At 38.1% G+C, this 23,513-nt stretch overlaps 1 protein-coding gene across 2 annotated transcripts in view; it reads left to right on the forward strand.

Annotated features, from left to right (window-relative positions):
* The first annotated feature begins 1,737 nt into the window (after positions 1–1,737).
* Positions 1,738–23,513, forward strand: part of SPTLC1 (serine palmitoyltransferase long chain base subunit 1) — a 35,911-nt gene continuing 14,135 nt past the window's right edge. The window contains exons 1-7 of one of the 2 annotated variants that reach the window (XM_030467718.1): positions 1,738–1,876; positions 3,832–3,939; positions 12,991–13,085; positions 15,651–15,744; positions 16,180–16,252; positions 20,602–20,734; positions 22,445–22,574. In XM_030467718.1, coding sequence (XP_030323578.1) covers positions 1,814–1,876; positions 3,832–3,939; positions 12,991–13,085; positions 15,651–15,744; positions 16,180–16,252; positions 20,602–20,734; positions 22,445–22,574 — 696 coding nt within the window. In that variant the 5' untranslated portion in view covers positions 1,738–1,813. Of the gene's footprint in view, positions 1,877–2,010; positions 2,083–3,831; positions 3,940–12,990; positions 13,086–15,650; positions 15,745–16,179; positions 16,253–20,601; positions 20,735–22,444; positions 22,575–23,513 lie in introns of those variants that run through there. The other variant, XM_030467719.1, reaches the window with a different exon arrangement.

The following is a 23,513-nucleotide window of genomic DNA, read 5'->3' on the forward strand; positions in this document are numbered from 1 at the left end:
GACAAAATTTGACACTTCCAGAACAGGAACTTCCACAGGGTTTAAAGCTTCAATAGCTTCAAGTTTAAAGATAGACTCAGGATGTTCTTCTTCTCCTCTTTCTTCCCAGCATAAACCACCATTGTGAAGGACCTTTCCCTCCACCCTGCCAACTTTTTTGCTGTTAGAAGTGTAGCATCCTTAAGAAATTAGGATGTCTTGTGTTGAAACAATGACTCCAATGAACAACAGGGACAGGCCAGAGAGATCCAGCCCTATGATAATCCAGGCCAGGACCTCCAGATTAACTGCCAGAAAATTACTGCTCAGTATGTTGTTAATTTCACTGCATTTCAAGATGGAAACAATTCATCCAATGTTTCACAAAATCAGTTCCTTAGTGCATGCATGCACATGCATGTTGAGCATTGAACGTCAGCATCTGGTGTTTAAAGCCAGGGTGTAACTTAATATGCAGCCACCGAATCAACTAATGTGGCCTACTTTTCTGAGGGAAATTTAGGAGTGGGATGTGTGCTAGACACATTCTTCGAGACTGGTAGCAGCAGCCATCTCCCAGAGGCACTAGACTCCTCTCAAGGATGATTCACTGGCCGCAGAAGTACTTAAAAGCAAACAGAATAATCTTCATGTAGCTAAAAAACCAGAAGGGACACATCTTGAAATTTCTGATAGTCTCAAATCACATTTTTTCTCTACCGTGTAAAGATTGGGATTTGAGAATTGTCCATTATAAAGTTCAGAAACTGAGGAAGAAGATTAACAATTATGCATTTCAGTCAGCAGGAAAGTGAAGTTCACTAATTTTAACCATCTGATACTGTAAAACTATAGCTTACTGTTAAGCCCAAGGTTTTGGCTATTATCTGTTTCATCTGCTGCTGCCCCAGGTTCCTCTCTTTAACCACGGTGAATTCTAGTGAGTGGTGCCCCAAGGCATGCAGCTCTACATTTTTCTCCCAGAAAGACCATCAGAAACCCACCACGGCTGTGTAGATTTCATGAAGCAGCACCCAAACATCTCCTTTACTGGTGATGTCCTTTGTTCTTTTTCCAGCAAGTACTGCCTGACTTCCAAAGTAAACTTTTTTCCAGCTCCCCCTTCTCTTCACTGCCATTTAATGAGCTGATCGAGTTCTGCACAGGTGTGCATGGGGCCTCAGCCCCTTCCACACACTCAGGTGCATCTATGCAAGATCTTCACCATTTCTTCATGAGGTTTATCTCTCCCCAAAAATGTTCCGCTTTTAGGGCTGCTCACTTTGCCAAGACCCTTAAAGCAGTCGTTTTTCTTCTTATTTATCCTTATTGGTTTTTTCCACTGTACTCTGCTTTTGCTTTACCATTCATTTCGTTAGCCAGATATCTCAAGAACTGTTTCTTACAGCAATGAAGTCGCCGGTGACAGGTACAGAACCAGCAGGTGTAAGGTGTGCAGATGAGGTTCTGCAGCACAGCCTCTGCCACTGGGCTAGTTTCCCCCTAAGTCGGTGTGGGGTAAAAGATGGATATATATGGGTGTGGGGAGAGAGAGGCACCGAGATTACGACAGCACTTCCAACAAACAGGACCGGGTTTGAACTGTCATGAGGATGTACACATCGGTGCAGCCCGGTTTTTCTGCCTGTGCCGGTTCAACCTGCTCCTCGCTGCGCACACCCGGCCGCTAACGGGCCGCCCGCCGCCTGCCCTATCCCCTCCGGGCCGCAGGGGGAGCTCTCCCGCAGCTCTGGGCCCGCCCCTCACGCCAGCGCACGGCGGCGGCGCCGGCTCCTGGGCCGGGCAGAAGAGGCGGAAAGGGGAGGGCGCGGTGATGGCAGCGGCGGGCATGGGGCAGCAGTGGGTGCTGGTGGAAATGGTGCAGGCCTTCTACGAGGTGGGTCTGAGGCGTGGGCCCAGGCGTGCCCGGTGTCCCACCGCCGGCGCGGGGCGGCTGGGGTAGGGCTGAACGGCGGGCGTTCACCGGCGGGAGTCGAGGGGGGGTGGGTGTGCCCAGGGGATTCCACCCCCGAACCGAACCGAGCCGACCCGCCTCGCCTCAAGGCGGAGGGGGCTCCCGGGCGCCCTGTGTCTGTCGGAGTGGTGAGGCTGGGGGAGGGAGCCTGGTCCGTCGGCCGCTGGTTTAGGATGGAGGAGCAGGAAGGTAGAGCACGGCCCGGGTCGGGGCGGGCAACCGGGGAGCCTCGGTCGGTGTAGGCGGAAGGGTGGTGGCTGGGAAGGTGGTGCCGTGCCGGGCTGCATGGCTCTGGGAGACAGGGATCAGTGCCGCCTGCGTGAGACTGCACTTGCCAGATTATGAGTATAGGTATGTGCACCGCGTTATGTGCTGGGAAAGTAGGTGCACGCAGTTGGTTAGTTTTTCGGTGTGTACACCTTCATTTAAGGTGTACACCTTACATTTACTGTACATAGCAGTAAACCTTAGTAAGATTCATCGTGTTCTGTGAGCATGAGGTCACGGTTTGTAATTTACAGTGTTATTTACAAAGGAAGAAAAATGTTTATGCTTGTTTCTTTCCTGGAGGGGGTCTGCATGGCATGTTTGTATCCCGACTCTTTTTTTTTAGTAGTGTGCTGCTGATATGCAGTGTTTTGTGTCAATGGTATGTTTCCTTCCCATTGCACAGGTTTGTGACTTTTTGAAGAATTCATTATAGTGTTTGCAGCTTAAATACAGAAATGCATAACTACTGAAGCTGGTAGCACACTTTAGTGCTCAGACTTCAGGGTACTTGTGTGCACTAAAAAGCATGAGAAAGTAGTTTTGACTTCTGCTATTGTACTATGTGTTCTTTAGATGTCATGGTGTATGTATCTATTCTTAATATGTTTGATGAACTGAGAAGTACTCTGCAAATTAGAAAGTAATTATTTGGCGTTTGATATGCCATGGGACTCCTTACTGGTTTCAAAAACTTATGTTCGGTTTCCTTAAGTTTCTAGGTGTACAATGTGTTTCACTTCCTTTGTTGGCAGGTCAGATCCCACTCAGAAGCCTTGATGTATGGGAGATCTTCCACTAGTGTGTGTGTACTTTGAATCTTTTAAAAGTAATAGAAATGCACAGAGTAGACAAGAGCCTTTCTGAAATGGAACAGCTAAACCCGTCATTAAAACGTGGTGCCAAATGCTGATGCCATAATTATACATTTACTTAAAACTAGCTGTGCTGCCAGACCTCCCTTCAAGCATCCCAAGAGGCTAGCTTTTAACATGGATCAGCTCTTTGTTCTGGTGTGCTGTATATATTCCTAAATATTATGTCCCCACAAGAGTAAATGACACTGGGGCAAAACTGCTTCTGTTGACTGTGTTGGTTTATACCTGCTCCAAGTGTCTGTAAAACTAGCAAAAATTGGGCCATAAGAATAGTTTATTTGTAAATAATAATAGCTGTCACTGGTGATGGACTATAGGTTTTAAGAATGTGGGAGTGAAGTAAGTAGGTGTGTATAGATAACACAGAATTTCAAGCTCTCGGTAGACTTCTTGTTGTGAAAGCTTTCTGCCTTCAAAGATGCTGATGCAACCTGTATGGCTTATCTGCCTTTAATCACAATATTAAATTTATGTAGAACTGAAACCACTTACTAGTTTTGAGTGTGCCTTAGGTATTGACAACAGAATAAATCCATTCAAGCTCAAGTATGAGCAATAGTTGCAAAGCAATCCACTTTCAAATAATTATAATTTTTACACTTTTAGAAATACGTATCAGATGATACATCAGATTTTTTTTTTTGAGTGTACAAGTAGAGACAAAACTGTTGCACTGTCACACTGATACAAATAGAATTCTGTGTAGGTTTATTTTTGTCCTTTTGTTTTCAGGCTCCTGCTTACCATCTCATTTTGGAAGGAATTTTAATTCTATGGATAATCAGACTTCTTTTCTCCAAGACTTATAAGCTTCAAGAACGATCTGATCTAACATCCAAGGTATGGTGGAAAATATTTTTCTTTAGAGAAACATTTTGTAGCTATTGATATATTTTGATATAGACCCATGGCTGCATCAGAGTTGTGCTATTTTTTTCTTAGGGCTTCAAAGGGTAAGCTGACTTTGAACTAAGAAACTCTACTTCTGAGATGCTTCATTCCATGCTCTTAAAGTAGCAATGTTTGAGAGTCTGAGGAAATATGAACGAACTGATGTGACTGTGATTGCTAAGCTATGAAAAGCTGGCATTACATCTCCTCAGTGGATGGCTTTATTTTAAATAAAATATACTAAAAAACCCCACATCAAATGAAATTAACAATAAGAATGCAGAGAGTGGGGAAATTATCAGCCTGTACATCTTAAGTGTCTTCCAGAAAGCTTTATAGTTTAGCAGCATTTTTCTTCTTTTGCAATATAATTTTCTCAAAAAAACCCAAACCCCACACTGGAATTGGTTTTGAATACAGAAGTTTATCCCTGACTTCTATCTGGAGACTATGAGGAGTGACAAGAGCTTGTTTTGGATATTTTGGAGTAGTTTGTGTAACTGGGTTTACTGCATATTGTCGGGGGCTGCCATTGGAAATATTCAAAGGATGTATTCCAGGGCCTGTAGGAAAGCTGGAGAGGGTCTTCTTACAAGGGCATGTAAAAAAGGGGTAATGGCTTTAAATGGAAGAGGGCAGACTTAGCTTAGACACTAGGAAGAAGTTCTTTACTGTGAGGGTGGTGAGACACTGAAACATTGCCCAGGGAAATTGTGGATGCACAATTTCCTAGAAGCATTCAAGTCTGGGTTGGATGGAGCTTAGAGCAACCTGGTCTAGTGGGAGATGTCCCTGCTCATGGCAGGGAGGTTGGAACTGTATGATCTTAAAGGTCCCTTCCCACCCAAACCATTCTGTGATATGGTTGGATGCATTCTCAGATTGTGAAAATAGTGAGTTGTGCAAGGACTTGCTCATTATTCTCAAAGGTGAGCGATAGTGCTGTACATCAGTGTGAAAAGCAGGCTGTGTACCTGAGAATTTGATCTGAAGTCTCCTACAATAAACAAGCTTAGTTTGCTGAGCTTCAGAGCAACAGTATCCTTTACAAATGGGATGAGACACTAGAATTTCGTCATGGTACTGAGTAAGATTTGTGAAACAGAATACTTTGCCTTGTCATTCCCAACTATATCAAAGTAAGCTTTTGCTTACTTTTTGATCTTAGTCTCACTAAGGATACACACGAAGCATGTGTGTTTGGCTTAATGCATCAGTGAATGGGATGTAGGGTCTATAGGTACAAGGCTGTAAAAGTGAGTAAAGCCACAGGCAGTACCCTCTTTTGAGGACTACTTGCTAAGCTGAATAAGTTTAGGGTATTCTTAGGGACCGCTGTAGTATGTATTGGAGACATTTAACACTGAAGGCAAGAAGTGAGCTGAGCAGGACTCCAAAAAGGCCAGTTCAGGTTTGTACTAGGAAGAGTTTGAATTGATCCAAGGATTCTTGAAGCTTGCTGCCTTTGATAAGAATGTTCAGATCATCTAGGAGTGCATGAGGTGGCTTTAAAGTAGATGCTGCTTGTCCATCCATAAACTGTGATAGTTCATTTAGTAGAATTTTCTTGCATTCTTGTGGTTTTGATTTCTGGTATTTTGAAGAATAAATTTTCTTTTGGAAGATTCATTCTCTCTGCAGTAGATGGTGAGAAAAGCCTCTTTTCTACTATTGCATAATTGTTGACCTGAAAAAACTGAAACATATGCCTTCCTCACAAAGTAAGGGTTACACTCAGATACTTCTGTGTGCATCTTCAATGTTACCACCATTCGTTTGCCCCTCATCTTACTCATTTTCTCTCAAACTGTTTTGCTAAAGCTATGGTGTTAAAGAAGGTGCTCAGACAAATCTGAAACAATAGTATACTGGGAAGTAAATTGTTCTGTATCTTCCTAATTGGGCACAACGAGCAATTGGGAAATTGCATATGCAGTTGATCTGCTGCAGCTCAGTGGAAACAGGGGTTTAAAATCTGGCCAGGAGGGAGCAGAACGTTTGGAAATGGCTTGCACTTACAGTCCTACTTTTGCTGGAGGACAACAGAGAAGTTCGGTGGCAGAACAGCAGTAGCAAGCTTTCTGAAGAGTAGAAGTGTGCCAGTACATTATTACTGTGATACTTTTGATCAGATTGATGCAAGCTTGATTAATCTCGAGGCATGGAATGGATTGTGAATAGTAGCGAAAATCCAGTGTGATCAAGAATGCCATTGTATAGATACTGGATACACAGAGTCACTGTTCCAAGCCATGGAAGAAAAAAGTTTGCAGAGTGCTAGAAGCTGTATTACAGTAACGTGTTTGACTTGAGTTATTAAATCAACACCTATAGCTCTTAGTTACCTGTACCTTGATGGCAAAAAGAGTAGTGTGGGGGAATGCTCTTTGGTCTGATTGGTTCAAGTGTGCTGGCTATGAAGCAGATTTAAGTTAGTCTGGTTAACCTCTAAGATAAAAGCAGTGTCTTCTTTAGGAAGAACTGTATTTGGAAGACAATGTCTTGTCTACAGATAGTTTATTGAAAGTAAACATAAATGTGACAGTGAAGTGAAAGTGTGAATAAGTCTTGCACAGTTGGAGGAGTTAAGCAAACTGATACATCAGAGGTGTGCAGTGATTCCATGTCTTTTTCTACAATGTAGGTAATTGCTGTGGAAAGACCTCCTTTATTTAGTTTAGGGGAATAGCTGTAGGGTGTAGTGTGGAGGAATCATAGGATCATTAAGGTTGGAAAAGACCTCTAAGATCATCACGTCCAGCCATCAACCCAACTCTACCAAGTAAACTATGTCCTGAAGTGCCATGTCCACAAGATTTTTTTAAAATCTCCAAGGATGGTGACTCCACCACTGCCTTAGGAAGCCTGTTCCAGTGCCTGACCATTCTTTCAGTAATTTTTTTAAAAATACAATATCCAATCTAAACGTCTTCTGGCACAGCCTGAGATGATTTCTTCTTTTTCACACACTTGTTATGTGAGAGAAGACACCAACTACTACTTCACCACAACTTCCTTTCAGATAGCAATAAGGTCTCTTCTTGGTCTTCTCCAGACTGAAAAAATCCCAGTTTCCTCAGCTGTTCCTCACAGGGCTTGTGCTCCTGACCGTTCACCATCTTATTTGCTTTTCCCTGGACACCCTCCAGCAACTCAGTGCCCTTCTTGTAGTGAGGGACCCAAAACTGAGCACAGCGTTTCAGGTGCATCCTGACCATCACTGAGTACAAGGGGGATAATCGCCTCCCTAGTCCTGCTGGCCACACTATTTCTGGTGCAGGCCAGAATGCTGTTGGCCTTCTTGGCCACCTGGTCATGCTTCAGGCTTGTGTTCAGCTTGCTGTCAGCCAGCACTCTCAGGTGTGCTGGGATTCATAGAGGATTCCCAGATGATGATTCTATGATTCCCAGATTTTCTTCTGGGAAGCTTTCCAGCCTCTCTTCCGCAGGCCTGTAGCCTTGCATGGGGTTGTGCAGGACCTGGAATGGGAAAGGAAGAGTAGAAGAGAGGAAACCTGTTAGTGTAGATAGAATTATTTATAAGCGAAGAAGAACTGAAAGAAAGGAAAAAAAAAAAAAAAAGAAAAAAAGAGTGATGTGAAAGCAGTAACTTACTGCCTTCATGCATGAACCAGTACCCAGCCAGTTCCTGAGCGAAAGATGACTAACTTTCCTAAATGCCCCCTTTTCCTTTTTATTAGCGAGTGTGACATTGTGGTATGGAATATCTGTTTGGTTAGTTTGGGTAATTTGCTTGGTTGTGTTTTCTCCGAGCCTCTTGTACGCTCCCCAGTCCATTTGCTTGTGGGCAGAGTGAGAAATACTCTGTCTCAAGTCTTGGACACTGTACTAACACTGTTCAGCAAGAGCTACAACGTTACTGGGTTTGGTCACAGATCTAAAACACAGAGCTATGCAAGCTGCTATGAAGAAATTTAACACCATTGCAGCCAGACCCAGTACAGTCTGTTTCATACAATACGGGATACCAGACAGCAAGGCTTCTGTGTGTGTTTTGAGCTGCATCTAGTAACGTGCCAGCTGTTCAGTGAGGAGCTTTCTGTCATATGGGAAAGTAATTGCTTTCTGATTTGTTGTTCTAGTTTGACCCATGCTGTAGTGTCCAGTCTACCACTCTATAAAGTAAACTAGGTAAGTTAGGTACAGGTACTGAAGACAGGCCAGCACAGGCAACTTTTATGTCAGCCACTCATGTAACGATACTTGGAGTTTCTCTGTGAATTCTTGTTGGGGATGCTGTCTCAGCATAATAATTACTACTCAAGAATACCACTATGGCACAGCCGTCTTAATGTGATCTGTCAAAACAAGTCTGTCCTGGGGAACCAGGTGTTACATTGTGCAACCTGGTGCACTTAGGAGTCACACTTTTAAGACAGTGAAGAAATCCACCCTGAAAGGGGTTCTGGGTTTAGCCAAGCATGTAGCAAGAGTATTGTGAAATCCAGTGCAGGAATTGGCTTTCATCTGACCATCTGTCATCCTTTAGTAACAGTGCTTGTAAGTGTTCCTACTGGTTCTGTTCTCAATAATGAAATATCCCAAATAATTAACTAAGGAGGTAAAGTACTATTCTGTGATTGTAGAAGCTGGGATAGGGCTTTTTACATGGATCTGTAGTGAGAGGACATGAGGAAATGGTTTAAGACTTGAAGAGGGGAGATTTAGGTTAGACGTTAGGAAGAAATTCTTCACTGTGAGGATGATGAGACACCAGAACAAGTTACCCATTGAAGTTGTGTCTGCCCCCTCCCTGGGAGTGTTGAAGGCCAGGTTGGATGGAGCACTGAGCAACCTGGTGTAGTGGAAGGTGTCTCTGTCCATGCAGGGGTGTTGGAACTAGATGATATTTAAGGCCCCTTCCAACCCAAACCATTCTGTGATTCTGTGATAATTTGGGATTTGGGGAAGTTCAGAGAAGTCTGTGGACAGACAACAGAGATTTTTGTGGACTTTTTACCAAAAGTAAAATCTACAAAAAAGCAACTAATTGCCTCTGAGCACTGGAGCTGGCTGCAGGACATTGCATGGCATCACTTAGCTACAAGCTCACTCTCCAGCTAGCAGTCATTTGTGTGAAAGGAAGGCCCTGTCCAGGTACATGTCTTTTACTCTGCAGGAAATTATACTGAGCTCTTCTCTGAAAATCTCTGAAGTCCTCCAAGGAGCCATGTCTTACCATTTGTGGATGGGGACAATAGCTGTTTTCTTTGGTTTTTAGAATTTTCACTGCAGTACTAGCATGGAAACAATTTTATTAGAGTGATATGAGTCAGGAGGCTGAAAATTTCCTGTTGGAGACAAATGTTCAGCACAAGACTGAGAGGTACTCTGTGCCACATGGGCTCTCTCTTGCAGGAAGAGTATTCAAAGATTGCTTAGCTGTTGTTCTACAGGGAAGAGCAGATGCAGTCTTCTCTTGTAAAGGTTTCCAGCCACTTTAAGCCAACACTCCTTATTTAGGTAATGATGCTCTTAACTATTAGCATAGTTTGAAAAAGAGGTTTCAAACTATCATGTCCATTGTGCTGATTTATACCAGGCTGATGCGTGCATGATTCTATAAATACCATATAATAACCTGTTATTTGAGGAACAGCAAATACAAAAAGTATTATTAATCTTTGGATATTAATCTATTAGATATTGACAGAGAAGCATGTCTGACAGTATTTCAAAACACTAATGGTAGCTAAGAACTGTCTTCATGGACATAATCGCTGCCTTTTCTTAAAAAAACGGTCACCAAGGCAGCTTTACACCCCAGAGTTTCTCTTACACAAAGTATCTGATGTATAAAAAGTAAGATCTGCACCTATCAAAATACAACCATTAAATCCATTTTATTTCTCTCTCTATGTGTGTGTGTATTTAGATGAATACATTTAAAATGCTTATATGCACAAATGTATACATAGGTTTGCCTATTCTAATACATGAAGTGTACTTAAAAACATTTAATATCTTTTATTTTCATGTGCATTGTATGTTAGTAATAAAAATACATTTTATATTGATGTAAAATTGATATTTATATAGCAGAATTATAAAAGGGAAAGTGGAAAAGCTGTGAGATGAGTTCGCTTGTATTACAGCCTGAGAGAGGGAAAATGAAAAGTTTTGAGTCTGTTCTTTTCAACAGGTGGGTATTTCCTATGCAGTAAATTCAGGAGAAGTAAGTGAATCAACTGTAAATTGAGGATGTAAATTGCAATTGTATTATGCTAATTTATTGTGGTTACTGTCCTTATGTACAGTTTTTCTTTCTGCCAGTCTTCAGAGAAAAAAAAGAAAAAAAGATGTTGATTGTGAATCAGTTGCTAAATTGCTTGCTGATACATTCTACACTTAATTTAAAAAATTCAAGATAGGTATGTTATTCTTTGAAGAAAATGCATGTTATTCTTCCTGCTCTGCTTTTGCATGGTGTTGTGTAAAAGCTGTTCAAGGAAAAACACGCTTCCCAAGTCCGTCCTCTCTAGGCGTTTGGTGTCATCTAATGCTTCTCTTACCACTCCATAACTGACAGACTGTATTAGTTCTCACCTGATTTGTTTTGCTTCCTTATTAAAATGAAAAACATCAGAAACCAAAGGAAAAAAGAATAGCCTGACGCTCTGAAATGAACATGAAACTATTGATGCAATCTACACCACACATCAGGGATTTCCAGCCTTTCAGCACTGTTTTAGGAGCAGAGTAAAGCCTGTATGAAGGTGCATTGTCTTTTCTGATTTTCTGAAATCTTTCTGACTCATTGAAAGTTAAAAGATATTACAGGGCAACCGTAACTTGGATTCTGGTTTCACAGCAGCATCAGCCAATTTAGGCTGGGACCACTTAGTTGTGAGACCTAGTTTTGCTATATCCATCCTGCTTTTGCTAGTTACTTTTCGTCTGAATCACTTTTTGAATAAGGTGATTATCTGGTTTAGTAACTGACTATGCCAGCACAAGGAACAGGAACATATCAGCAGCTGGGAGAGAGCTACAAGCAGCTCCTGGCTTGTAGAGCTCTGGAACAGTGTGCTTAGTGTTTAATTACATATTTAATTTTTTTTTTTTTTCAAAAACTAATACAGTATAGAGATGCACACTAGTACCTATTCTGAGACAAGGATGGAATTATTACTCTGTCTTTGGATCACTGGAGTTTAGCATACAGGCTTATGGTTGTGATTCTGCTCTGAGATTAAGCGGAATTTCTGTTCTGCTTTTCCACTATTTTGATTCAGTGCTGCATGTTAAACCTTGTAGGGCATATAATCTGGTAATCTTCTCCCATGAAGTTATTGAGGTATGTGCTAATTTAATCCTATGGTTTGATACTGGCAGACAGTAATTTAGTTGTCAGTGGTATTTGCAGCTTAATTTATTATTGTTCTGTTCTCTGGTGCTCAGATATTTGTTTGAATTTTTTTTTTAACTGAAGTATTAAAATCAGCTGTTGACATACTGTGAATGGCACTAGTACAGGGTAAATTAACAAAATCCCCTACTTCAATGCTTGCCTTAAGATACGCAACAGTATTTCAACATGTAAAAAACTGTGCAAAGCTCCAGCTGGGATCTGTCCTATGGTGGCTAAAGAAGATAACCATTTTTTCTAATATAAGTGTAGCTTCTTCAGAAACTGAAAAATATTTCAATTCTGTTGCACTTATTAGTGGAACTTATTTTATTTCCTTTAAAGTGTGTGCCCCATACGTTAAATTTCAATTAGAGAAGTTAAAGTTAAATTAAAAGATTTTTGAAGTACATCTGCAAAGTATTAGAAACACAAGTGACTGCTCACATAAAAATTTCAGAATTACAGGTCTAGTAAAATGTACTTTTTGTGTTTTGAAATTGACCTTTGTTGAGCCCCTGAGTTACTAATACTCTGGAAAAACCTAGAAACAAAGTTATTAATTAGCTTAGTAAAGGAAAGTGATGAAAATGCAGGAGACTTTTTGCACTGTTGCATGTAACTTGCATTTGAATGTTTCATATCTTAATTTAATTTTGTACTTCCAATGCTTTGAAAGTGTATTTGGAAAAAATAGAAGTGAAAAATGGCATTGTTGTGGTGTTTCAAAAATCAATCGTAGAATTTATACTTAGGTTTTTAAATAAATGCTCTTAAATATTCTACTTCTTTTTGAAATAATAGACTAGTAGAAACCCATTGCAGTCATACCATTCAAAGTTAGTGTGTTAATAAATAGGCTCTCAGGTGTGTCTTGCTGTACTCATAAATAATCTTGAGGCAAAGGTCTACTTTCATGGTATGAAGGATGATTTTGGTTGTCTGCCTGAGTGGTTGCTAATTTATGTGGGGCTTGTGTAATGCACCTATTATGGTGGTCTATTTTATGTCCTTTGTAAAATCATCTAACTGAGGTTTTCCAGATCGTTCAGAGCACTTTGAAAATGGATGTGCAGTGAATGTTCCTTTGTGGTTAGATTGGGGATCCCTGGTTTAGTGGTGGTTGTTACCGTTTCTTAAGCATTTGGCAGCTTTCATCCACTGTGCCTTGCTCAAGTATGTGTTACTTTGGTGTTTTAATGCCACAGTTGTTTAAACAGTACTTTTGAAAACTTGAGAATATAAAGCAAGGCAGTTTATATTCAATTATTGTGTAATATGTATTCAATTACATAAATGGTAGAGGAGGCTTTTATAATTAATATATTGAATGAAACAGTATTCATTACAATTTGGCAGGGACACCAAATTAATATCTTTTCTCTTGATAATTGTGTCATGATATCTTTAATGCACAGGCACAACTGTGCTATCTTTACACCTTGTTCCCTTTGAAGAGTTCAGAGTCCCTCAGTCAAAGACAACTGAGATAAAATAATCCTGTGTCTCAGAAAGGTGACACATACTGGAATACATAATTTCTCATATGACTATTGACAACTTTTTATTAGCATTTAATGTCTTTTCTAATGGAAATCCTTTTTGAGCAATATTTTTTTTCTCCTGTTCAGGAAAAAGAAGAGTTGATTGAAGAATGGCAGCCAGAGCCGCTTGTACCTTCTGTACCAAAAGAACACCCTGCTCTCAACTACAATATTGTTTCAGGGTAAACATAACCAAAATAAATTGTTTTTTATTTCAGCTCTAATACTCGATGTCCATATATTTAGTCATATTTCTTACCAAGCATTTCCATATCCTTAAAACTTTCAGTAAATTATTTGCGTTTTTAGATAGCAAGACTGAATTTGCCACTGAAAAGATGGTCTTGGTTTTACAACATTATCAATATTATCTTGTAAAAATATTTCTTATTTTAAAATGTTCTAATTTTTTTTTTTTTAAATATTGTGAGTGCAGGGAAGGGCAATTATGTTTGGCTTCATTGTGTCTGTATTTTTTGGTAGTAATTTGCTTCTTTTTTTCCGAATATGTAGACTTAGACCTCCAAAAAGTGGCTAGCACCTTCTGTGTTAGGGTTGGGGGGCAAACTGTCATCACAGTTCAGAAGGAACTGATTCTGAGACTAACCAGTTGGCATTTTCTGAAAAGCTGTTCTTTGGATAAGCAGAAGTGGAGGTGCTCGATGGTGAAGTTGTTTTGTAAGGAAATTGTCTTGGCATTACTTTTTTGTGTGTTACAAGGCTTTTAAATTTTTCTGCTGACTTGGGCAAGACAATATTTCAAAAATTGCTTTGAAAATTTTTTTACAAGCTTCACACTTATTTATGTTAGTAACTTACATAGTGTAAGCATTCTTAATATCCTTCTGGAGACGGTAATAATTTATAATAATTTAATGACAGCACAATTACTTGCTGCCAAAGGGAGGCCCATCTTGATGTTTCTGCCATCACAGAAAAGTCTACCTTAGAAAAGGAATTCCTATTTTAACCAACTGTGATGTGAACGATTGTTATTGTTCAGAATTTTGAAATGAGCTGTAGAGTTCCAGAGAATAGTGGATGTTTTAAAAGAATCTGAAAAAAAAATAGATTGATTCAGAAAATGTTAAATTATTTAGACCTTCCCAGTTCTTACAGCTAGGGAATGTATTGTGACAGAATGTTAACTGTTAACTTAATAGTGGCTATGGGGGGAACTTTGCATTTTGTCTTGTAAGATTTAAACAATCTTAATTGAGCAACTTAGTGGAAGGTATTAAGTTGACAACAGCTGAAAGATTGTAACTTGATCGTAACACACATTTCAGAATTTATCCAGAAATGAAATTATCTGCATCCCGACTTCAGCTCAAGTGTATATCTTTTTATGAGTACTTTTTATGAGCATTTTCAGGGGACCCCATTGATGCTAATAGTCTTCTTTTAGTCTTTTTCATGTGTTAATGCCTACTATGAATGGTGATTTACACAGATATAATAATTTTAATATGTAGTGGTTTAATATTGAGTATTTGCAGTAATGTGGATAAGGTTTATATAAGCTCATAATCACTCATAACTGCAACTAAATTTAATTAAAATTTTTGATCCACTTTGTGCGGGAGGCAGTGTTCCTCTGCCCTCAAAAGGCACAAACTACCTTGTATAATGCTCATATACTCCTTTCTGCCGAACACTCACATAATCCCATAATGTTGCCAAATGATAAGCAATGCCATCTATAAAAAGACTTCGTCAAACTAAAGAAGTGACCAGTCTGGAATCAGCAGTGAAGAAGTTACAGACGATAGCTTATTGACAGTTCAGAAATTGGTTGCTTCTTGTTTTAGCCTGTGAACTAATCTGTGCAATAAAGCTCAGTTATACAATATCTCATTCAGAAAATATAACTCTTTTCTCAGAGAGTGTGACTGCAAAATTCTCATGTTTTTCTTGTTTTGCTTTAAAATAAAGAGGCACTAATCATCTGGCTTTTAACTTTATCATATTCTTTGATGAATTTTTCAGTATTTGCAACACTTGAGATGCAATTGAGAGGAGGTCCAAGTACATATAAAGTGCTTCTGATCCTTATAAGACACAAATTTTGAAGATCTTGCATATAAGTTGTTGTATTTTTAAAATATTTTTTAACATAGCTTCAAATTATATTTTATTTAGTTTCAACTGGATCAATCTATCTCATAATTTTTGTCCCTAGCTATGGTACCAAATGAACTGTGTTATACTAGATGAGATACATAGAATTACAAAGACATCGGGTGTTTCACTGTTTCCCTTTTGCAAAAACCTGCTTTTATTGACATTGCAAGGAACAATTTGTCATGCTGTTAGCACCTGTATTCTGGATATAATTATTCACTGGCCTATGCTTTCCCATTTGTGTTTTCTGCCTAACTCTGAGTGGTTTTTTAAGAAGGCTGGGTAAAGTTCTGATAGTGAAGTGTGGCCATGTTTTTCATGGGGGCTGCATCTTTGTCAGGAGCAAGTTGTAGATTAATAGTAGTGTAGGAAGGTATTTATGGTTTCTTTATTAAACTGCAGGAATAGAATTTTTGCTGAGTATGGTAGTATATTTGTGATTTATTCTGAATTTACATAGAGGTTGGCAGATGCAAAATTCATGGAAAGGGGGAAGCTTGAAAAAACTGTGCCTTTTACCCCTGTAAAAAAACAGTTAAAAAAAATCTATTGTTTTGACTGTTTATGAAAATGGCAACTGTTTATTCATAACAATAGGTCTGTGATTTTTGTTTTTTTCCCAGACCTCCTACTCATATAATCACTGTTAATGGCAAGAAATGTGTAAACTTTGCATCATTTAACTTTCTTGGGCTTTTGGATAATGAAAAAGTTAAGGTGAGTTCTTCCAGTTATTGTATTTATGTGATTATTCCTTCTACTTTGTGCATCATCTTGAAATTAGGAATCATTTAAGGAGGCACAAATATTGTCAAGGAAGTATACTTACGAAGTAGGAAGGAAGATTATTAGCCTTGTAATTTTGTCTCTTTTTCTGAAGTTTAATCTGTTGTATTTGCTGTGTAGTAGGTAATTATCAATCTAGATTAGTCCTTAATCATTAGAATACAATGAATGGTAGTAAAACACTGCTTTAACATAGTTTTGATGTTAAATAAAGTCATAGAATTAAGTACATTATTACTAAAGCAGGTCTTGTTACATGATGCAAGAACTAGCCTGTGTACATTGCTATATAATTGTCAACATGAACGAGGAGTTAACAGAGGTAGTGTAGAAATAAACATTTAGTGTAGTTCTTTTCTGTTAAAGAATGCAGCCCAGGCGTCTCTGAAGAAATACGGTGTTGGCACATGTGGACCTAGGGGATTCTATGGTACTTTTGGTGAGTAACTTCTTTTGATCTGCCTTAAGTTCTTCATATTGCTTTGACAAGTCAGCCAAAATAGTCCTATATATAAGCTCTTCATAATTTCTGTCACAGTGAAGAACAATTACCTTCACAAGCACATTTTACAGTAATTGTTAAGAACTGGTAGATTTTATTCTTTGTAGCTATTTTATCTTTATCATTTAATGTGTTTTTCTTACTCTTTCTAATGCTTTTTTTGGAGGACAGTTGCAAAGTTAAATATAATCTGTTTTAGTTTTGGCTACTAATGTAGAAAGAAAGAAAATATAAACAGTAGAATTTATTAATGCATAGTGAATTTTAAGTGTAAATTATTAGTAGTAAGTTTCTAAGCAGACCACAAGAGGGCAGTCTGATTTCTTTGATAAAGTTATTAAAGTTTATCTAATGCTGTAGTCAGAATGGAGATTTCCTTTACTGACAACTTGAATGTTGTAATTAAGAGGTGAAACCTGATGAGAGCAGGTGTTACTAAGGGGTTCTTTTTATTCCTTTTAAGAAATAGCAGGTTGTAAAATGTGAACCTCTGGAAATAGTTCTTTATGTGCACTGGTATTTTGAAATATTCCATGGAAACCAAAGAGTAATACAGGAATAGCTGCACGGTTGCTGGCTAAAACTCATCATATTGTGAACTTCCTTTGCAGTCGTGATGCAATTCACAGTGTGTTTGTACTCAAATTATTTCACTATGTTAGCTTCTGTGACTTCAAGACTAACATTTCCCATTTAATCAAGCTTGTTCTTCAAGTGATCAAGGTGCTGTGCCTATCTTTATCTTTTAGAAGTCTGTATGTTAGAAGGAAGCTGAGTTTTCAGTATTAATCTTACATATTTTTCATTAGTTTAGAACCATAATTAATTTCTAAAGAAGGTGATGGTAGCCCACTGATTAGGAGAGAGCTTTTAGGAAAATAGATTCCTTTACAGTTCAGCAGTGATCCATTGTAATTCACACAGGTTCTGTTTTTTTCAGTAGCACTGAAAAGCTCGAAGAAACTCATGGGCTGCTTTGAGTCTACTAATTAGTCAAAACAAACCTGCTGAAAGTTGATTTTTCTCTGACAAGAGCATCTTTGGGTTATTTCCTGCCCTCTTTGGAAGTAAAAAGATACAAACTATGTGACTTTTGCATTTAGTTTGGTTGCTCTTCACTGGCTTCAGAAATTTTTTTTTGTAAAAGCTCCATTCCACAAAGCAAGGACGATAATATATGGTATTGCTGCATTACATCACTGCTGAAGAAATTACTTCATACTCACCTATTCAAGGTACCATCTTTTACAGGTGTAGTAATGGAGGATTGATTTAAATTTTGAGACAAAGACCTGCTGTTCTTGTTGCATCTATATCTGTCTTCCCATTTTTGCTTGACTTTAAGCATTCAAGTATTTCAGGATTATGAATCTCTGATAAGAAACACTTATTACATCAATAATGTTGTATGCCTCAAACTTTTTGTGCTCTGTGACTTTGATAAATGAGTCTTGTTGTGTTCAGAACTATGCAGTTTACTTTTACTTAACTGCATAGGATTTTTTTTTTATGATTGGCAATTGCTGTCACTCAGAATTACCCCTTTTAGGGGCTGATAATTTCATAGCAATATTAAAGATCTCATTATTTGGAAATTTAAATATCCTGTTATAATTTATTTTGAATGGAGGCTTGATTCAGCACATTTCTGCCTTTTTGAAGGGATTTCATAGGTTTAGTGAGTCCCTGTTAAGCAGTTTTGCACTGTGCTGTATTCCTGAAAACTGCATCAATGCCTTTATCTCATGATAAGCTTGAAAAACTAGTATATTGATAGATACTTGAATCTTTATGGTTATTTTATGCACAGTGACAGCTGAGGGTTGTATCAGTTTCTTGATGGTGAAGATTTTTTAAGACTGTTGTCAATTGCTTAGCAGCCACAATTTCAGTATTACTATGAGGATCAGGACTGACTGCAGTAAAATATTTAAAGGATAATGAGGGATTTGGTCTTAATTCTTCTGTTCTTGTCTTGCATGATCAATAAGTGTTAGGCACTAAATTGGCACTTCATAGCAGCTGTTAACAATAATAGCTTTATTAATGTTCCATAATTATGTAGAAATCTTCCTCTGGGCAGATTTGCTTGAAGCAGTGTTGACAGCTTTCACTTAAACTGGACTAATCCTAATGATAAAACCATATTGAAGCAAATCATTGCAATAAAGGAGAGATGGGTAGGATTCTAATTTTCATGATGGAATGATAGTGAAGCCTTAATTAAGACTTTAAACCTCACTATCATAGAAAGCATTTGTTCCCTTATGTAATGATCTACTACATTACCCCATGCTATATGTCACTGAACTTAAATGCTCTTGCCCTTGGCGTAATTTACTGGACTTGTAAATTTTTCTCCTTAACACAAATCTGATTATATTCATGAACTCATTATTGATGACAGTATTCCTTTTGCCCATGTTTTTTACAAATCCCTTGCTCAGTGTAATGGTGGATGTAGCTGAGTAAAACTCTGAGAAGCATTCAGGTTTTCATTTTTAATTCTGATGGTCTCATTTTTTCCAGTTTGTTAAAGGATATAGGATATATTTTATGCTAAAAAAAAACCATTTTTCCCCATTAGGATTCAGTAGCTGGGCTCTCAAATTAGTAGTTCAGTCCTTGTTTCCTGTAATTTTTAATTCACTACTGACAGGGCTTCAGGAAGGAGCATTTTTGGCTGAATGTTGTTCATAATGGAAGGTTTAAATCCCATGTGGCCAGCCTCTTTTATTTGGTGCTTGCTGCCAGAAAAAGATCTTTCTTGGGCTTACTGTTCAATAATAAAATCAAAGTTCATCCATCCTGTTTTGAAACCTGAATGGAGGTTGTTTAATTGGTCCTGAAGTCCATGCAACAATAAAGAAAAATATTCTGAAAGTAGATTAGATTGCTCCAATTGGTAGCCTTCCTTCTGAAGACTTCAGAGAAGAAAAGCTATTCTAAGTTTCTCAGAATGTTTTTTGTAATATATAATACAGCTGGATCAAATTGGTAAGTAGCAAAACAAAACTTTCAAATAATGTGGTTGAACTTTTTGTTTCCATTTAAAACCAATGGAAAACAATATAAAAGAATTCCTTTGCATTTGATTTTTTTGATGCTCATGTAAATATTAGCAAAAGGTTGTTGAGTATTTATAGTTTGACAGTGATTTGGAGGCTGTTTTACCTTTTACTTTTATTGTATAAATATATGAATCAGGCTAGTGTGTCCCGTTAGGGGAAGGTTATGCTAGGTAGTTGTTTAATATGGCAAAGTTAAGCTCTTTTCAAAACCCTTTCTTGCTACACCTTTGCTGTTAGTACCTGGCTAGAAATAGCAACCTTGACATAACCATTTCTCATCCACTATTGAAGAAGCTGTATTTTTAACTGGTGCTGCCTCATCTGATTTGGGTATCAGTGAACATTTAGTAATTCCAAAAAGGGAACATGTGGCCCATGATGATCCTTCAAGTCACACACCAAGGATGTCTTCATCCAGTCTTGTTAATTCCATTTGATAAAGGGCATTGTTCTCTGACTAACATTTGCTGATAGAAGCAGATAGTGGTTAGGAGTTAGACAATTGAAGTAACAGATTGTCTGGTACAGATTATTTTGCTTAGGCAGAGTATTTAGCATTGTGGTCACCTTTTTGCAGTGACAACCCACTCACCATGTGTTGTTATCCTTAATCTTTTCATTTAATGGGGTTTTGTTTCTAACTGGTCACTTCAACCGATTTGGTTTGGGAAATGCTTAGGTGTGTAATTGTGTCTATTTATCTTAAGGCTGAGCAATCTTTGGCATAAGGATGATGATCTTTTCAACTGGCTGAAGTGTGTTCAGGTCATGGTATGTGACTGCAGTGTGACAACAGCTGTTCTCTGGTATAGTGGTAGTTGTGACACTGATAGTGATGCTGTATGCAGTGGAAGCATCAGTCTGCTAACAGGACCTTGTTACTAGCTGTAAATTCTGTAGCTATTTTTTGTCTGTGTGTAGCAACTATTCTTCCTATCTGCAGTCCAGGAATGCAGCCACTGCATGAAGGTGGGAACCACATTATATAAATATTTTCAGATCTATCAAAACTTCTGATTAATATGGGGTTACTTACTTGTCAATTTAAGTAAGGCTGCATTGGTTGCATCTGATTTTTGGAAGTTATTTGTTATAATACTCTTCTTACAAATAAACGTCTGTTTCCTTTGACTCATTGATATCTAAAAGCACTTACAGTCTTTCTGATATGAAAGCAAGTAAACTAAGATCTTTTAATTTTTTTTTCTCAAATAGATGTGCACTTAGAATTAGAAGAACGACTAGCAAAATTCATGAGGACAGAGGAAGCTATTATATACTCATATGGATTTGCAACAATTGCCAGTGCTATTCCTGCATATTCAAAAAGAGGGGACATTGTATTTGTGTAAGTATTAAAGAGTTTTCTGTTCAGTTTCTCTCTTTCGCTATTGTTAATTGCATTAAGGCAATTAGTTAGAAAATACTGTTGGTTTTGGTTAAGTATTTTGTTATATAGGGGTCAAATATTTTTTGTTACATCTTTCTCCAAATAAATATGTTACTACTGGTACCAGTAGCAGAAGAGCAGACTTGGTCACGCAGCAGAAAAAAACCCAAAACAATCCAGAATCTTGGGGGTGCGAGAACTAACAGAATTCCGGAATTCTAATACCTAGTTTTCTTCTTAAGAAACTGTACAGTCATATTTGCTTTTTATCTGTTTACTTCTATATTTTCAGTATTCTTGCAGGATAGTTGTTTCCCTCATGCCTATTTGCAATGGAACAAGTTGAAAAGTTGAATAAGTATTGAAACAAATAAAATACCATAAGAACAGTTGTGCAGGGTGAAGCTAAAGATTCAGCAAGCCCAGCATCTGGTCCCTGAGAGTAATCATAGTTTCTCTAGAAGTGTACAAACCCAGGAGAAACAATATAACAATTTTCAGCACTTTCTGAGCCAAAGAGGAAGGTTTGGATTTAGTAATTAATGGATTTTTCTGAAGCCTTGGTATTCCTTTAGTACCTTTGTAAATATTTACGATCCACAGTTCTTCTGTGACCTGTAATTTCACAGGTTTTAATTTGAAAATTATTAGGAAATACCTGTTTTGAATATAATACCTGCTCATTTCAATGGATGCATGTGACTGATTTGTAGACAGTGACCTGTTACATCTTCTCCGTGGAGATAGTGCCTGGCTATGTGGACCTTAGATGCCTGCTGGGGTTAAGCCACAACACTGTTATAATTCTGTATTCACCAAAACCTTTCTTCAGTGCTCTCTTCTCCAGGTGTAAGGATTGCACCATATATGACTTCTTTTACAGAGGTTACTTCAGAATTTTGGTCACGTTTTTTGGACATCTTTGAACATCTTTTGGCTCAACTTTTATGAGACAAATGACAAATGTGCACACTATTCAAGATGGCAGTACATCCTGCATTTATCTATCTTGTACTGTTTCAGCTTGTCACTGACAAAAGATCTCACCACATTTAAAAGCAATTTTGTTGAAATTACTGCATTTAGTGTGTGCAGAAGGTTTGATTTAGTTGCCACTTTAAAAATAGTAGTTGACTTAAGCAGCTGTGAAATTGTATATCCCATGATACTCAGAAATGTGCTTTTCCAGCACTTAAAATTGACAGATAGTTGTTAGAACCATGAGATAGTAATTTCCAAAGGATACTAAAATACAGGTTTTGAATAATTGGAGGGCCACCTGTGTGTTACGGGCACATCTTTGTGCCTTCTTTGAAGGACATAGAGCAAGTGGAGAGAGAGGTTTCTGGGATGATTATTATGGTATTGTACCCAGTCCATGGAATGTTATGCTCAAATAAACCATTGTCACATACAAAAAGACCAGTGTACCCAATCAAGAAAAAAAGTGTTTGCTTGCATCTGGTGGCCATAGTGCATAGGAAAGTTTAGAAGATTTGGAAACAAGTTTTCAAAATGTAAATCAAATACATGATGCTTCAATAACTCTGATTTTAACTACACCTAAGTACAGATATCTGCACAAAAGCAGGAGAATCCAAATAGCTATCTTTCTTTAAGAAATTATTAAACTGAGTGCAAACTTAGAAAGGCTTAATGTATTTACAGAGATGAAGCTTCTTGCTTTGCTATTCAGAAGGGATTACAGGCATCTCGTAGTAACATCAAGTTATTTAAGCATAATGATATGGCTGACCTTGAACGACTGCTGAAAGACCAAGAAACTGAAGATCAAAAGGTATCATTCCTTTGAAGAAATACTTGTACCCCCTTGTGCCATGTCCCCCATGTTTTTTTCCTAGGCTGTATAATTGGATGGATGCAATGCTTATAGACATTTCTTTGGTTTTCAGAAGTGTTTATTGAGCAGTTAATGTTCCTATGTAATTTAGATTTTTTTTTAATTTAGATGTATTTATTTATTTACATTTGCCTGCTTAAATGAAGAAATACTTTACAGGCAGATGACTGAGGTGTGGGTTTATTTTCTTTTTTTAAAATACTATTGCAGAGGTGGGTTGTTGTTTGTTTGGGTTTTTTTTGTTTTTTTTTTTGTTGTTGTTGTTGGTTTTTGGGTTTTGGTTTTTCTAAGAAATCATTCCAGTTAATTTTCAGCTCAAATGCCACACTGTAAAGTCAACACAAATTAAGCAGCTAGTCTTAACCCTTTCATTTATAAAATCAACATGATTTTTTTTTTTTACCCAGAGTCTTCTCCTGTCTTGCACTCAGCTCTTAAAATAGTCTCTGTTTTGAAAAATTTGGGTCAGTTTCATGGAACTGTAGAATCATGCAGTGGTTTAGTAGGAGGAGACCTCAAAGATCATATAGTTCCAACTCCTCTGCCATGGGCTGGAGCACCTTTCACTTCGACCAGGTTGCTCATGGCCCCATCCACACTAATGTGGAACACTTCCAGAGAGGTGGCAGCCACACCTTCCCTGGGCATCCTATTCCAGTTTCTCTCCACCCTCACTGTCAAGAATTCCTGCCTTCAGAGACTGGAAGACTGCTGTAGGGTCTTCTAAGAAGCTTCTCCAGTTTTCATTCAGTTTGATGGCTTGACTTTCATTCTGACAGTAATACAAAAAGTTTTCCAAAGAAACTACTAAAATCATCATCAGCAAGTACAGATAACTTGCTTAAATGACTATTAAAAGAATTAGCTGTCACCATT

The sequence above is a fragment of the Calypte anna genome, chromosome Z (genome assembly GCF_003957555.1).
Source record: "Calypte anna isolate BGI_N300 chromosome Z, bCalAnn1_v1.p, whole genome shotgun sequence".
NCBI lineage: Eukaryota > Metazoa > Chordata > Aves > Apodiformes > Trochilidae > Calypte > Calypte anna.